General features: G+C 39.7%; 1 protein-coding gene across 1 annotated transcript; it reads right to left on the reverse strand.

Moving 5' to 3' along the window:
* Positions 1 to 10,295: 10,295 nt before the first annotated feature.
* On the reverse strand, positions 10,296 to 15,166 carry LOC104113272 (PITH domain-containing protein At3g04780). Its single transcript, XM_009623388.4, has 8 exons — positions 15,010 to 15,166; positions 14,806 to 14,892; positions 13,068 to 13,191; positions 12,145 to 12,193; positions 11,973 to 12,030; positions 11,805 to 11,851; positions 11,642 to 11,719; positions 10,296 to 10,536 (listed from the first exon to the last, which is right to left on the reverse strand). Exons 1-8 carry the CDS (start codon positions 15,046 to 15,048, stop codon positions 10,488 to 10,490), a joined length of 531 nt encoding a protein of 176 aa, XP_009621683.1. The 5' UTR covers positions 15,049 to 15,166; the 3' UTR covers positions 10,296 to 10,487.
* Positions 15,167 to 15,454: the final 288 nt, after the last annotated feature.

The raw sequence follows: 15,454 nt of genomic DNA on the forward strand, positions 1-15,454 counted from the left end.
CTCCTTGATCGAATTGGGCAGAGCTGTAAGTTATAAAAACAGGGGACATTCGTCCCATTTGCCATTTTTGACGAACTTGAGCTTGAGCAGAGGCGACTTTTGGCAGATTTTCAAGGGAAAAATATTGGGGTAAGTGATTCTAACTCGAATTTGGTCTACATATACAAGTTTATCATTGTTTTCATAATTTAATTAGTGTTTTGAGATTGAAATTTGGAAAAGTTTAGAAATCTCATAGAAACGAAATTTTGAGATTTCGGTATCGATTCGGAGTCGGATTTGAGTGAAACTGGTATGGTTGGACTCGTAATTGAATGGGTTGTCGGATTTCGTAACTTTCGCCGTATTCCGAGATGTGGGCCCCGCGGGCGAATTTTTAATTAATTTCGGAATTTTTATCAAAAATGTAGTATTTCCTTATAGAATTTATTTTCTATAATTTTTAGTGATTGTATCAAATTATTTTGGCTAGATTTGAGCCAGATAGAGTTGGATAATCGTGGAAAAGGCAGAATTTTGGATTAAATTATAGCAAGACGAGGTAAGTCTCTTGTCTAATCTTGTGAGGGGGAAATTACCTCATAAATGTTTAAAATTAAATAATTGCTGCTAATTGTGTGTGTGTGGGTTGTTGCTAATTGTGGGGGCTATGTACGCACGAGGTGACGAAAGTCCGTACGTAGCTACTATTAATGCTAAAGTCCGGGTAGTTTAGGACTCAAAGCATGCCTTACTTGTGTAAATTATATTCTTTGATTTATTTATATTAATTGATATCTATATGAATATATTGTGAATTGTTAGACAAAGATATTAAATGATGGAAATCTCATAGGCTTTATTGTCTGTTTAAATCAATTAATTGTTAAAAGAAATTGTTCTCCTCCCAATTCATCTCATAATTAATATACTCTTCCGGAGGCACATAAGAAAATGTCCTCCTTTCTTGTGGAGCGGGCCGAATGCCTTGGCAGGATAGATGCATCTATGGATCGCGCCGCACCTCCCTCGGCAGTGTACACAACACTCTGGATCGGGTCGTACGTCCTCGGTAGAAATCGTGCTTAATAATAATAATTATACGATACTTTAATAAATTATTTCATCTTGTGAAGCTAATTAATAAATTAAAAAATCCTTGGAATTTAATAAATTATTATTCTTGCTTGTTAAGGAATTAATTGTTACTCCTGTAAATGAGATTTAATTGATAAATTGGAAATTATTTGAGTTGAAGAAATTTAATTAATATATTGAGAATTGTTACATTTGAAGGAATTTGATTATTTTCGCTGATTAAATAAATTATTTGTAAATTCTGTAAATCATGTTGATTTGAATATCCTAATTTTATTTCAATTATTATTGACCCATAGTGAGTGTCAAAGTCGGCCATCTCGTCTCTACCACTTTGAGATTAGGCTTGATACTTACTGGGTACACGTTGTTTACGTACTCATACTACACTTGCTGCACTTTTTGTGCAGGATCTGAGACAGGTACTAGTGGAGGACCTATCATCACATACCCACGTCATCCCGAGACATAGTGGTGAGCTGCCTTTCTGAGCTGTTCTGCAGCTACCAGTGTCTCTTCTGATATTTATATTCTGTCTATTTTATTTCAGACAGTATTTGGAATTTTGTATAATCTACTAGATGCTCATGTACTTGTGACACCGGGTCTTGGCACACACATTGATAGAAATTGATATTTTATTATCTTCTTGGAATAAAAGTTTAACCAATGTATGTTTGACTTATTAGTTGGCTTGCCTAGCTGTAGTGTTGGGCGCCATCACGACCTATAGGTGAAATTGGGTCATGACAACATGGTGTCAGAGCACTAGGTTCACGTAGGTCTCACAAGTTATGAGCAGATCTAATAGAGTCTTGCGGATCGGTACGGAGACGTCTGTACTTATCTTCTAGAGGCTATATGGTGTTAGGAAACTACCTTTCTTCATATTCTATCGTGCAATTGATGTAGTACTAAATATCCTCTTCTTATTCTCTCACAGATGGTGAGAACACGCTTTAATGAGATTCCAGACCAGGGAAGAGCTACCCCCCCAGTTGCTAGAGGCCGAGGCAGAGGCCGAGGGAGGGCTCCAGCCCGTGGTAGAGGGCGAGGACGTCCCAGGACTATTCCGGTTATGCCGCCAGTGGATCCAGCAGAGAATCCCATTATTGAGGAGCAGGGTGAGGTGCCTATGGCAGAGCCAGCTCCGGTGGACTTCACATCTGCACCGGGATTTCAGGATGTCTTGGGTCGTATACTGCGATTCATGGATAATATGACTCAGGCCGATTTATTCCCGGCAGACCCAGCCACATCTCAGGCGGGCGGGGGAGAACAGACCCCTACCGCGCAGGCTCATGGATAAGCAACTGCTGTATATCAGACCCAGGGTGCACTACCCATGGGTGGAGTCCAGCCAGTGGCAGCAGCTACACCTGAGCCCAGGCCAGCTGTAGCCGCGGATCCTCAGAAACTATTGGACATATGGACTAGGCTACATCCTCCTGTCTTCAGGGGTGAGCGACATAAGGATCCACAGGATTTCATTGATCGTTGCAAGGATAGACTGTACAACATGAGGATATTGGAGTCCCATGGGGTTGATTTTCGCTACTTTTCAGCTAGAGGGTAGAGCCCGTAGATGGTGGCAGTCTTATGCTCTTGGCAGACCAGCAGATTCTCCTCCCATGACTTGGGACAGGTTCACCCGTATCTTCTTGGACAGGTATATTCCACCCTCCCAGAGGGAAGAGTTGCGGTTTCAGTTTGAGCAGCTCCAGCAGGGTCAGATGTCAGTGACCGATTATGAGGCGAGGTTTTCTGAATTATCTCGCCATGCACTAATGATACTCCCTACTGAGGTGGAGAGAGTGCGGAGGTTTGTAGCCGGTTTACATACTGGTATTCAAGCCAATATGGCTCGAGAGGTTGAGATGGGTACTTCTTATGAGCGAGTTGTGGAGATAGCCCGGAGGATTGAGGGTGTACGTCAGCGGAGCCGAGAGCAGATTATGAGAGATAAGCGGTTCAGGTACTCTGGAGAGTTCAGAGGTGCTCCGTCCGGGGGCAGATGTCAGTTCGTGAGGGGACAGTCCAGCAGACCCTCATATCCAGCACCACCACCTCCTCGAGGTGCTTCAGTGCGACCTTATCTCAACGTTATCCCAGAGAGTTCTTACCGCCCACTAGCTATTCAGGGTCCTCCGAGTGGGTATTCAGGTCCCCAGGGCCAGACACTTAGTCAACAGCCCATCGCACCGAAGAGTTGTTACGAGTGCGGGGATCCCAGTCACATGCAGAGGTCTTGCCCCAGGCTTCGGGGTAGACCAGTACAGCAGGGTCAGCAGCCTATGCTTACCGGACAAGTTGCTCCACCAGTAGTCCGACCACCCAGAGGTGGAGGACAGGTGGGTAGGGGACGTCCTAGAGGTGGAGGTCAGCCAGGCGGAGGCCAGCCAGTTGGTGCTCCAGCTCGGTTCTATGCTTTTCCAGCTAGACCAGATGCAGAGGCCTCAGATGCCGTGATTACATGTATTATTTCTGTTTGTGGCAAAGATGCCTCAGTATTATTTGATCCAGGATCTACGTATTCATATGTGTCATCTCTATTTGCTCCATTACTGGGTGTTTCTCGTGAGTCCTTGAGTACTCATGTTTATGTATCCACTAATGTGGGCGATTCTGTCATTGTGAACCGGATCTACCGGTCTTGTATTATTATATTCTGTGGTTATGAAACTAGAGCAGATCTCCTATTGCTTGAGATGACCGATTTTGAAATTATTCTGGGTATGGACTGGTTATCTCCATATCATGCTATTCTAGATTGTCATGCCAAGACTGTTACCTTGGCTATTCCAGCATTGCCTAAGCTGGAGTGGAAGGGTTCGTATGTTAGTTCATTTAATCGAGTTATTTTTTTTATAAAGGCTCAACACATGGTTGAGAAGGGTTGTTTGGCTTATCTAGCCTATGTTCGGGATACTACTGCAGAGACTCCAGCTATTGATTCAGTGCCTGTAGTTCGGGAGTTCCCCGATGTGTTTCCGTCAGATCTTCCAGGTATGCCACCTAATCGTGATATTGATTTCTGTATTGACTTGGCTTCAGATACCCAGCCTATATCTATCCCACCGTATCGCATGGCTCCGAAAGAATTGAAAGAACAGCTTGAAGAGTTACTAGCCAAAGGGTTTGTCAGACCAAGTGTATCGTCTTGGGGTGCACCAGTATTGTTTGTGAAAAAGAAGGATGGAACAATGCGGATGTGTATTGATTATCGCCAATTGAACAAAGTCACTATTAAGAACAAGTACCCGTTGCCGCGTATTGATGATCTATTTGACCAGTTGTAGGGTGCTAGGGTATTCTCTAAGATCGACTTGAGGTCGGGGTACCATCAGTTGAAGATTCGGGATTCGGATGTTCCGAAGACTGCTTTCCGTACTAGATATGGTCATTATGAGTTTCTGGTAATGTCTTTTGGTTTAACTAATGCCCCGGCAACGTTTATGGATCTGATGAACATGGTATTCAGGCCATATATTGACTCATTTGTCATTGTCTTCATTGATGACATTTTGATCTACTCACGTAGTAAGGAGGAGCATGAACAGCATATGAGAGTAGTGTTTCAGACATTGCGGGAACAAAAGCTATATGCTAAGTTCTCTAAATGTGAGTTTTGGCTAGAGTCTGTAGCATTTTTGGGACATATCGTATCGGGCGAAGGTATTAAAGTTGATCCCAAAAAGATTGAGGCAGTTCAGAATTGGCATCGTCCCACTTCGACGACGGAGATCAGGAGTTTTCTGGGTTTGACAGGTTATTATCGTTGGTTCGTGGAAGGTTTTTCATCTATTGCAACACCTTTGACCAAATTAACCCAGAAGGGTACTCCATTCCGATGGTCCGATGATTGTGAGGTGAGCTTTCAGAAGCTCAAGACATCATTGACTACAACACCAGTGTTAGTGTTGCCTTCTGGTTCGGGGATGTATACAGTGTATTGCGACGCTTCGCGCATTGGCTTGGGTTGTGTATTGATGTAGGAAGGGCAAGTTATTGCATATGCTTCACGTCAGCTGAAGCCCCACGAAAAGAATTATCCGGTACATGATTTGGAGTTAGCTGCGATTGTTCACGCTCTTAAGATTTGGAGGCATTATCTTTATGGGGTGTCTTGCGAAGTTTACACTGATCTTCGCAGTTTGCAGCATTTGTTCAAGCAGAGGGATCTAAATTTGAGGCAGCGCAGATGGCTGGAGTTACTAAAAGATTATGATATTATCTTGTATCATCCGGGCAAAGCAAATGTGGTTGCATATGCCTTGAGCAGAAAGGCGGAGAGTATGGGTAGTTTGGCTTTCATTTCAGTAGAGGAAAGGCCATTAGCCTCAGATATTCAATCCTTGGCTAACAGACTTGTGAGGCTAGATATTTCAGAGCCCAGCCGAGTTCTTGCATGTGTTGTGGCCCAATCTTCACTATTTGAGCAGATCAAGGCTCGCCAGTATGATGACCCACACCTGGTGGTTCTTCGTGAAATGGTACTACGAGGTGATGCCAAGGAAGTTACTATTAGAACGGATGGTGTTCTACGACTCGAGGATCGTTTATGTGTTCCTAATGTGGATGGACTAAGGAAAAAGATCCTGGAAGAGGCACACAGTTCTCGATATTCTATTCATCCAGGTGCTACTAAGATGTATCGTGACTTGAGGCAACATTATTGGTGGCGACGAATGAAAAAGGACATAGTTGAGTATGTAGCTCGGTGTCTAAATTGTGAGCAAGTTAAATATGAGCACCAGAGGCCAGGTGGCCTACTTCAGCAGATGACTATACCAGAGTGGAAATGAGAACGAATTACTATGGATTTTGTAGTTGGGTTGCCATGGACCTTGAGGAAGTTTGATGCAGTTTGGGTGATTGTTGACAGGTTGACCAAGTCGGCACATTTTATTCCTGTTGTGACTACGTATACTTCAGAGAGGTTGGCCCAGATTTATATTCAGGAGATAGTTCGGTTGCACGGTGTGCCAATTTTTATCATATCAGATAGAGGCCGTCAGTTTACTTCACATTTCTGGAGAGCAGTACAGAGTGAGTTAGGGACCCGTGTAGAGCTCAGCACAGCCTTTCATCCGCAGACCGATGGACAGTCAGAGAGGACAATTCAGATTTTGGAGGATATGCTCAGGGCATGTGTGATTGACTTTGGAGGTCAGTGGGATCGTTTCCTACCTTTGGTCGAGTTTGCTTATAATAACAGTTACCAATCCAGCATCGAGATGGCTCCATTTGAGGCTTTATATGGTCGGCGATGTCGTTCACCTATCGGATGGTTTGAGCCAGGTGAGGCTAAGTTATATGGTACTGATTTGGTAAGGGATGCCTTGGAAAAGGTAAAGTTGATTCAGGAGCGACTTCGTATAGCACAGTACCGACAAAAGAGTTATGCGGATCAGAAAGCGCGTGATATATCATTTATGGTAGGTGAAAAAGTTCTCTTGAAGGTTTCACCGATGAAGGGAATTATGAGATTCAGGAAGAAGGGCAAGTTGAGCCCAAGTTTTATAGGCCTATTTGAGGTGTTGAAACGAGTTGGGGAGGTTGCTTATGAGCTTGCCTTGCCTCCCAGCCTATCGGGAGTTCATCCGATTTTTTACGTATCTATGCTCCAGAAGTATCATACCGACCTATCACATATGTTAGACTTCAGCACAGTTCAGTTAGATAATAGCTTGGGTTATGAAGAGGAGCCAATTGCCATTGTTGATAAACAGGTTCGCCAATTGAGATCCCAGAGGATTTCTACAGTAAAGGTCCAGTGGAAGGGCCAACCAGTCGAAGAAGCGACTTGGGAGACCGAGGAAAACATGCGGAGCAGACATCCAGACTTATTCAGCACTTCAGGTATAATTCTAAACCCGTTCGAGGACGAACGTTTGTTTAAGAGGTGGAGAATGTAATGACCCAACTGGTCATTTTAACTTTTAGAACCCCGTTCCCTAAAATAAAACTTTCCGTAGGTGCTTGTAATGATTTATGACTTGCGGGGATGGTTGATTCGGGATTTAGAAGTGTTTGAGGTGAAACCGGAACACTTGGTTCCTTAAGTTGGCTTTAAAGTGCTAAGTTTGACTTCGGTCAACATTTTGAGAAAACGACCCCGGAATAGAATTTTGATGATTCCAACAGCTCCGTATGGTGATTTTGGACTTAGGAGCATGATCGAAATTTTATTTGGAAGTCCGTAGTGAAATTATGCTTAAAATGGCTAAAATAAGAATTTAAAAGTTTGAAAGTTTGACCGGGGAGTTGACTTTTTGATACCGGAGTCGGAATCCAGTTCTGAAAAATTTTTATAGCTCCATTATGTAATTTATGACTTGTGTGTAAAGTTTGACGTCAATCGGAGTTGATTTGATGGGTTCCGACATCGAATGTAGAAGTTGAAAACTCTTAGTTTCATTAAGCTTGAATTGGGGTATGCTTCATGGTTTAAGCGTTGTTTGATGTGATTTAGAGGTTCGACTAAGTTCGTATGATGTTTTAGGACTTGTTGGTATATTTGGTTGAGGTCCCGAGGGCCTCGGGTGAGTTTCGGATGGTTAACGGATCAAAAGTTGGACTTAAAGAGCTGCTGCAATTTTCCCTTCTGCTGTATATTCTAGGCTGTGATCGAACCCAGATATCGAGCCCACGATCGAGGCCTGAGTCGAAGCCAGGGACGAGGCTCAGTATCGAGAGCCATAATCGAAGGCAAGGCTCGAGGGCCAGGGTCAAGACCCAAGATCGAACTTGATCGAAGCCATGACCATGTCCCTGAGACCGAGCTCCTTGAGATCGAACTCCTTGATCGAGCTCCCTGAAATCGAGCTCCCTGAGATCGAGCTCCTTGAGACCGAGCTCCTTGAGATCGAGCTCCCTGAAATCGAGCTCCCTGAGATCGAGCTCCCTGAGACCGAGCTCCTTGAGATCGAGCTCCTTGATCGAGCTTCCCTGATCGAGCTCCTTGATCGAACTGAGCAGAGCTGTAAGTTATAAAAATAGGAGACATTCGTCCCATTTGCCATTTTTGACGAACTTGAGCTTGAGCAGAGGCGACTTTTGGCAGATTTTCAAGGAAAAAATATTGGGGTAAGTGATTCTAACTCGGATTTGGTCTACATATACAAGTATATCATTGTTTTCACAATTTAATTAGTGTTTTGAGATTGAAATTTGGAAAAGTTTAGAAATCTCATAGAAACGAAATTTTGAGATTTCGGTATCGATTCGGAGTCGGATTTGAGTGAAACTGGTATGGTTGGACTCGTAATTGAATGGGTTGTCGGATTTCATAACTTTCGCCGTATTCCGAGATGTGGGTCCTGCGGGCGAATTTTTAATTAATTTCGGGATTTTTATCAAAAATGTAGTATTCCCTTATAGAATTTATTTCCTATAATTTTTAATGATTGTATCGAATTATTTTGGCTAGATTTGAGCCAGACAGAGTTGGATAATCGTGGAAAAGGCAGAATTTTGGATTAAATTAGAGCAAGACGAGGTAAGTCTCTTGTCTAATCTTGTGAGGGGGAAATTACCTCATAAGTGATTAAAATTAAATAATTATTGCTAATTGTGGGGGGCTACGTACGCACGAGGTGACGAGAGTCCGTGCGTAGCTACTATTAATGCTAAAGTCCGGGTAGTTTAGGACTCAAAGCATGCCTTACTTGTGTAAATTGTATTCTTTGATTTATTTATATTAATTGATATCTATATGAATATATTGCGAATTGTTAGATAAAGATATTAAATGATAGAAATCTCATAGGCTTTATTGTCTGTTTAAATCAATTAATTGTTAAAAGAAATTGTTCTCCTCCCAAATTCATCTCATAATTAATATACTCTCCTTCCGGAGGCACATGAGAAAATGTCCTCCTTTCTTGTGGAGCGGGCCGAACGCCTCGGCAGGATAGATGCATCTATGGATCGCGCCGCACGTCCCTCGGCAGTGTACACGACACTCTGGATCGGGTCGTACATCCTCGTCAGAAATCGTGCTTAATAATAATAATTACACGATACTTTAATAAATTATTTTAGCTTGTCAAGCTAATTAATAAATTGAAAAATCCTTAAAATTTAATAAATTATTATTCTTGCTTATTAAGGAATTAATTGTTACTCCTGTAAATGAGATTTAATTGATAAATTGGAAATTATTTGAGTTGAAGGAATTTAATTAATATATTGAGAATTGTTACATTTGAAGGAATTTGATTATTTTCGCTGATTAAATAAATTATTTGTAAATTCTGTAAATCATGCTGATTTGAATATCCTAATTTTATTTCAATTATTATTGACCCATAGTGAGTGTCAAAGTCGACCATCTCGTCTCTACCACTTTGAGATTAGGCTTGATACTTACTGGGTACACGTTGTTTACGTACTCATACTACACTTGCTGCACTTTTTGTGCAGTATCTGAGACAGGTACTAGTGGAGGACCTATCATCACATACCCACGTCATCCCGAGGCATAGTGGCGAGCTGCCTTTCTGAGCCGTTCTGCAGCTACCAATGTCTCTTCTGATATTTATATTCTGTCTATTTTATTTCAGACAGTATTTGGAGTTTTGTATAATCTACTAGATGCTCATGCACTTGTGACACCGGGTCTTGGCACACACATTGGTAGAAATTGATATTTTATTTTCTTGGAATAAAAGTTTAACCAATGTATGTTTGACATATTAATTGGCTTGCCTAGCTGTAGTGTTGGACACCATCACAACCTATAGGTGAAATTGGGTCGTGACATTAACTATATACCCTTCACACCAACAGCCAGTCTAACAGTGCAAGGATCAAAAGAGACCACCCAAGTGTTCAGACGCTATATTCATAAGTTTATTACAACTTACAACCTTGTTCAACAAAATCATTCTATTCCAGAAGCTCTGATACATCAAATTAAACAGAAATATACGCTAGTAGCAAGTTTATAAGTAGCATTGACAGCTCACTTAGAACCACACACACACGTGTGATTCAACAAAATCAATAGAACCAACACACACACAAGTGTTTTTAGAAAAGGCTTCAGCATGTTTAGAATGTTTCCTACTTACTAAAATCAGACAATTCACTGAGGGCTAACAGGCCAAAGGACAAAGAAAGGTATTTACCATCACATTCCAGAACCATCTGAGTAGCTTAGAGTTTACCTCTTATACTAACTTGGTAACGATGAGAAGCTAAGATCCAAATAATGGCAGTAACATGTGCATTGAATATAGTAGCGGATAACTCACCCTGACATTTGGTATATCCAGATCAGGTTTCTAATTACCTCTGTTTACAAAGTACAAAAGTCAAGAAAAAAAATCTTAAAATCATACTGAACGACTAAAATGTTTTTTTTTGCAGGTTCAGCGGTCTTCAATCTTCTTTGATCAGTCTGGTCAATGGTCCTCAATCTTCTTTAAACCTTTCATATCAGTCGTCTCCACCCTGCAGGAGAAAGAAACACTACTTTAGCTTCTGTAGTTTTCCTCTCTTATTAATACCTATGTGTGCAAAAGAATGATTTTGTTTGCGATAGGATTGAGGATAGAAGAAACGACGAAGAGGATATATACCGTAGAATCTGACATCCAGTTTTAAGAGAAGGTAAAGGACGGCTAATCTTTTGCCAAGATTGTAAAAGTGTACACATTTTTTGAGGTTAAAGACAATTTTAGTTTAGAAATATGAGGGTCCAAATTTTTTATTGATAAGTAAATAAATTAAGCTAACAAAAAGGGTGAACCAGTATGAAAGAGGATCTACATCAGAGGAATCCCCAAAATCTTTCCAATCATCCGCACAAGTTGGGGTATCATGTGTTATTTAGGGTTACAACTAGTGAAACCATAGGATCTAAATGTCTTTTCCTCTGCAATGTCTAGGTGGAGTAAAATGGGCTTTGACAGCAGAAAGCATAAAATTTTTCTAACATAAGAAATAGATTATTGATTATTCAGGTATATTTGAGTGATACATAAACTATTAAAGGAGACAATATCATAAACATGCACGTGCACCTCTATAGGCTCCATTTGTAAAGCACTTTGATCTTTTTAACATTTCTCCAAACAATTTTGGTCAAGCCTGATAAGAAGTAATAAAAGAAAACTTTGTTGAACGGTTTTTTTGGTGGCACCCACCGCTGCTGGGCAAGCGGTCTCTGCACTTTAGTCTATCAGTTTTTTGGTAGCATTAACTTAAGGAGAGCATGTTTACATGGTTGTTGGCCCCTGATACTTCAAGAGCCAATGGAAGCACCCGTGATTATGTTATGAGGGACAACAAAAGGAAGTGTCAGTATCAAAGCACATCGAGTAAGCAGTCAGGTCATCTGACACCATCGCATGGTCTCATGCTTTTCCAAGTTTAATGTTTAAACTGTTCGAGATGTAAACATGGAACACCTAAAAGAGAGAACTGAAAAAGTAGATATTGACTAGAAATAAAGAAATTGGTAATACTAAAAAGAAGCAAATCAGAACGAAGGCAATAAAAAGAAGGAAAAATGATAGGATATCGTGTGAAGGGAATGAGGGCATAAGAAACTTACGTTGTTCCATACAGGACAATTTTTTGAACTCTTGTAAGTTCAGAATCAGATTGATTGTCCTCAATAAAAATGGTCACACTGGTCCAATAGCAATAGAAAAGATTAATTCCCATCTTACACACTACTATTGTAAAAGTATGAAGACCAGCAGATATTTGCATACCTGCGAACATTTTGAAATTTAACATACTTCAAGATAACTGGTTTTCCCTGGCAAAAGAACGAGAGTTTTGAAGAATGAATATCCAGGGAAACTTGAGAATTATACAAGCAAAACATCATTAAGTTAACACAGCCAAGAACCATAATTCATGTATCAACATTTCCTTACCTTGAGATTATCTTCAGATAAAACTGCTGTATCACTCGGAGGGTAATCACTGACATTACTGCAGAGACGTCCACCCAAATTAGCAAATATACATAGCAGATTTGGAAAAATTTCCCACAGAATAATCAGTCCAGAAAAGGTCATTAAAAGTAATGAAAGCTCAAAAAATTACCTAAATCCCATGTGCTCCTTGTTAGAAAACAGCTTCACAGTTTTAGGACCTTTAATGAGACAAATGGCATGTGTGACAACAAAGTGAAGACATCAAGCAGAACAAGTCTACCAGGAAAGATTAAGAAGACAAGATTTAACAAAAAAAAAAAAACGGCACCGTAATCATGGCATTGCTTTATGATACCCAAAATGCAACAGATAATCCACCTCTCTCAACTGTATACATGTTTGACACATTTCTTTCACCTAATGCCTATGAAGCCTGTGACAATTTCATCCTAAATTGCTCCTCTAACTACCCCATTAAGAAGAATAGAAAAAGGTTTAAAATGTCACTGTGCCAACTTGGTAGTTATCCTCATTATCCCTTTTGCCCCTCAGTTTCTCTCGCTTTATGATATGTTTTTATAAGACCGCTTTATGCATAATTTTGATTAAGTTTCAACAAAATTTTGTTATGCAGACACAATGGTGTGCCCGTTAACCAGTTGGTACAATATATGCTCTTGCATCATCTATCTACTAATCCGTGATTTAGAGAAAGCCAGCTCAAGAATTCATATATCTTAGACAACAAGTGTACTAGCGTAATTCTTCCATAAATGTTTTACTGAAATCATCACAGGTCATGGGATTAACATTTCATCCACCAAAGAGAACTACTTTTACTAATCAGAAAGAAAATTAAAAAAACAACTGTTGGCTAAATCACATAAACTTGGGGATTAAATTTGAAGGTTTGTGCAGTGATTTTTCTTCTTCGCAGCAATGAAGAAAGGTATTGAAGAAGCTCAAAAAACACTCAATTCACTCTCAGAAACCAACAAGATAGCAGAAACTGCATGAAATAACACCAAGAATCTGTACACCTTGCAAAAGATCACTGGGGGTAGAAAGAGACATTACAAATCTATTAACTACCTTCTTCCTCAGGTCCTTTGATAACAAAAGAATGCAGTTTGATAACTTGATTAAAAGGTATGTAAATCAATAGCTGCTCATCTGCATCACTCTCTAGGTTCAAGCCCTCATCTTCTCTGTAACCCTGATTTACATTCAAATAAAGTCAACACCATTATGGAAAGCAGAAGTGGATGACTTTAAAATAAACGAACTGACATTGGGGCTTACAATTGGAAAAGAATCCCCAATTGTTGAATAGCCATTGTGTCACAGATAGAAGGGTAGTAACAAATTTCATTATGGTAATAGGACTAAGAGGTTGGTCATCATTTAAGAGCAAAAGAAGCTATATCTCGTTCTTCCTTGCTCTTAGGATATATCAAATTGACTCATCCTCTAATTAAAGAACTTCTATCACAGCGCTATTCCTTACAAAGCAGGAATCAAGTGACCATGACCACTAAAGAAGACCCTTGACAAAATATGTTAAAAGATTAATGCTTGCCACTATGTTCAATAAATAAATTCAGTTGCAAACCCTCTCAATTGACTTTAGGCCAGTTAAAAAATAAGAATTAACCATCCCTGACCCTTCCATGTGTCAGCCATCTGTACATACCAAACCTAACAGACTACAAGATTAAAGAAGCAAAAGCCTATGCATCATGATATACATAAGTACAGTGAATCCAACTTCTGATATTAATCTTTTGACAAGTATAAATGTACAATTGAACAGAGAAGATCACTGGAAAAAGGATAAGCCAGACCCATTATCTACCAAGTTTTAAAGCTGAAGACAACAGATTTCTCAGTTACCCAAAAAAAGGATTTAGGAACAAAGGGTGTACAAATCACATGCTGGGCGTGTTAATTTTAGATTTATCCATCATTATACAATTCGAAAAACAAATACATCCAAGAGGAACTATAAAAATATGTTGCGCCAGCTATACAATTGTATTTACTTATAGGAATGTTAATTTTGTGTCCTTACCTTCTATTCCCTTCTATGTCCCCTTTTATTTTTGATAAGGTAATAAATTTTATTGACAAATTCTGGGCGTAAAATCCACATACAAGAGGTATACCAAAAAAGTAGAGTCCTACATAAAAATATGATTCTCTACAAACAACACAATCTTCTATACAAAGAGGAGCTTCATGGGTACATCAAATGGAGATAAGGGATAAAAGACTACTTTTCAATTGTACAAAATTCATCTCTATTCCTTCAAATTCTCCTACTATTACTTTTCTATGTCCTTTTCCCCAAGTAACTAGAATGTTAGCGCTCTAACTCACTTGTTTTCTTTCCTTAGCTAGAATTCCTTCAACCAATTAACTTCATGGACTTGAGCAATTCAAGAACAGATTAAATCCTTTGTAGTTTGTACATCCTAAAGTCTTTTATCTTTTGTTTTCCTTTTGGATACAGACCTTTCTTCTGGGTAACGACAGCCAACGGCACAGATCTCCAAGAGATCCATCCTAAAGTCTTATTGCTGGAGTATTTAGTGCTCAGTTCAGTCAGTTGCTTTTCCTATGAGTTTTGTTAGGTGACTGCTCGTTTGGATTAAGAAGTTGTTACTTTAACAAGTTTAATAATTACAAATAGATTAGGATTCAGAAAATCTGTATATTGCAGTATCCGAAATTCACAACTCAATGTTAAATTCCCCGACTTAAGATATTAAAGCAAAAGTAGGATAATAAGCCCTAATTTCCACAGGGAATAATTTGTTTCTTTTTTTACCTGTTTGAGGGCATTGGAGATAGAGTGGCTGCTGTTTTGGTTAAGGCATTCAACCCCAGACCAGTCAATGAAGTCCAACAAATCAACCTGTTCATCACCCACAACTCCAACCATTTAAATTTTGTTATAAGCAACAAGTACTAATAAAAAACAGAAAATTGGTGCAGAAACCGATAATCTCTAATTAGAAGAGTTAAATCATACTTGGCCTTTGGGAATTGCAGAAGCAGATTCGGCAGACATGGTTGACGGCACTTGTACGCTAAAGGAGAGAAAAGTGTTTCTGCGCTGCGTCTGACTGTGGGGCAACGGACTTGGGCGTGCAGCGCTTATGGGCTTTTAGGCTGTTTTTTCTCCTTGAAAACTTTCAATGACAAATATATATTTTTTTGATTGGTCATTGCAAGTTTCCACGACAATTTTCTTTTGGGTTTCTTGCTAAAACTTTGAAATAAAAATATGCTATTAACCCCGATAATTTTAAATATAATCTTCAACGGTTAGTTGTATTTCAATTAACCATATTCCAAAAGCGTTGAAACTCTTAATAACTTCACTATCTATAATCTATTACATAATTTGACCTTTTCGTGAGGAAAAAAAAGCATTTTAGTACACAATTTTATTTTATTTTTGCAGCTCATAATTT

This window comes from Nicotiana tomentosiformis, chromosome 1 (genome assembly GCF_000390325.3).
Source record: "Nicotiana tomentosiformis chromosome 1, ASM39032v3, whole genome shotgun sequence".
Classification (NCBI taxonomy): domain Eukaryota; kingdom Viridiplantae; phylum Streptophyta; class Magnoliopsida; order Solanales; family Solanaceae; genus Nicotiana; species Nicotiana tomentosiformis.

Coding starts and splice junctions, on each gene's coding strand:
- LOC104113272 (XM_009623388.4), bottom strand. CDS start 15,048: ATGTCTGCCGAATCTGCTTCTGCAATTCCCAAAGGCCAA. Junction 12,194..13,067: donor CAAAGGACCTGAGGAAGAAG/GTAGTTAATAGA, acceptor GTCTCATTAAAG/GTCCTAAAACTGTGAAGCTG. Junction 10,537..11,641: donor ATTGTCCTGTATGGAACAAC/GTAAGTTTCTTA, acceptor TTTCTCCTGCAG/GGTGGAGACGACTGATATGA.